The following is a 1,092-nucleotide window of genomic DNA, read 5'->3' as shown; positions in this document are numbered from 1 at the left end:
ATTTTAATATTAAAAAATATACTACATTATATACACACACTATATATATATATATATATCAGGTGGTTTCCAAAGCTACCTCTTTGAAGTTAAGTTTCACGACATCCCTATTGCTATCTGTATTTCACAGCTTGGGAAACTGAAGTTCAGGGAGGTTATGTGACTTATCTGAGATCCCACAGTAATTCTAAGTACAAAGGAAAGATCCTGAAGTGAGAATCAGGAGACCTGCATGTTAACCCTTGCTCTGCCACTAACTAGCTCCCAGCAAGCATCTGGATGAGGCTCAGTTTCCTGGGAGATATCCTGGGGAGAAAACATTCTCCACCCCTTCCGGCATCTGCATTCTCTCTGGCCAGCTTACCCTTTGTCGCTGGTTTCAGTGTGGGTCCTGTGCGCCTTTCCCAGCTGTGCATAACACAACAGCCTGTGAAGAGAGAAAAGAAAAACACCATGAACCACCAAAAGAAAACCTTTTGGGCTCAACCTGCAAAATTACTACTGGCTTGGCCCCACAGAAACAAGTGTGAAGAGGCTAGATGAAAAACCTAGTTAAGGAACAAACATACACTATTTTGCATAAGCTTAACAATGACCATTCCTGGTTTTCTGCACTTTGTTTTTGCTTTTCATTTTGTCTGTCTTTATCTTCTTTTTCTTTTTGATTAAGTAGTTCCAGGCTAAGTACTATGGTGCACACCTGTAATTCCAGCACTTTGGGAGGCCAAGGTGGGTAAATTCCTTGAGCCCAGGAGTTCAAGACCAGCCTGGGCAATATGGCAAAACCCCATCTCTACAAAATGCAAAAATTATCTGAGCATAGTGGCACATGCCTTTAGCCCCAGCTACTCAGGAGGCTGAGTTGGGAGGCTCACTTGAGACCAGCAGTTTGAGACCAGCCTGGGCAACACAGTGAGACTTCATCTCTACAAAATGAATTTTTTTAATTAGCTGGGTGGTGGTGACCCCTTGTAGTCCCAGCTGCTCAGGATGCTGACGTGGGAGGATTGCTTGACCCCAGGAGATTGAGACTGTAGTGAGCCAAGATCATGCCACTGCACTCCAGCCTAGGTGACCCTGTCTCTAAAAAAA

General features: G+C 44.0%; 1 protein-coding gene across 2 annotated transcripts in view; it reads right to left on the bottom strand.

Annotated features, from left to right (window-relative positions):
- Positions 1-1,092, bottom strand: part of ADGRE1 (adhesion G protein-coupled receptor E1) — a 60,007-nt gene that overhangs the window by 56,581 nt on the left and 2,334 nt on the right. For both annotated transcript variants that reach the window (XM_011943549.1, XM_011943550.1), the window contains exon 2: positions 365-427. In XM_011943549.1, the coding sequence (XP_011798939.1) occupies positions 365-427 (63 nt within the window). The remainder of the gene's footprint in view (positions 1-364; positions 428-1,092) is intronic.

The sequence above is a fragment of the Colobus angolensis genome, unplaced genomic scaffold, assembly GCF_000951035.1.
Source record: "Colobus angolensis palliatus isolate OR3802 unplaced genomic scaffold, Cang.pa_1.0 Scaffold22, whole genome shotgun sequence".
Taxonomy (NCBI): Eukaryota; Metazoa; Chordata; class Mammalia; order Primates; family Cercopithecidae; genus Colobus; species Colobus angolensis.
The sequence above is the reverse complement of the archived record's forward strand: the minus strand, read 5'-3'. Positions and strand labels throughout refer to the sequence as shown.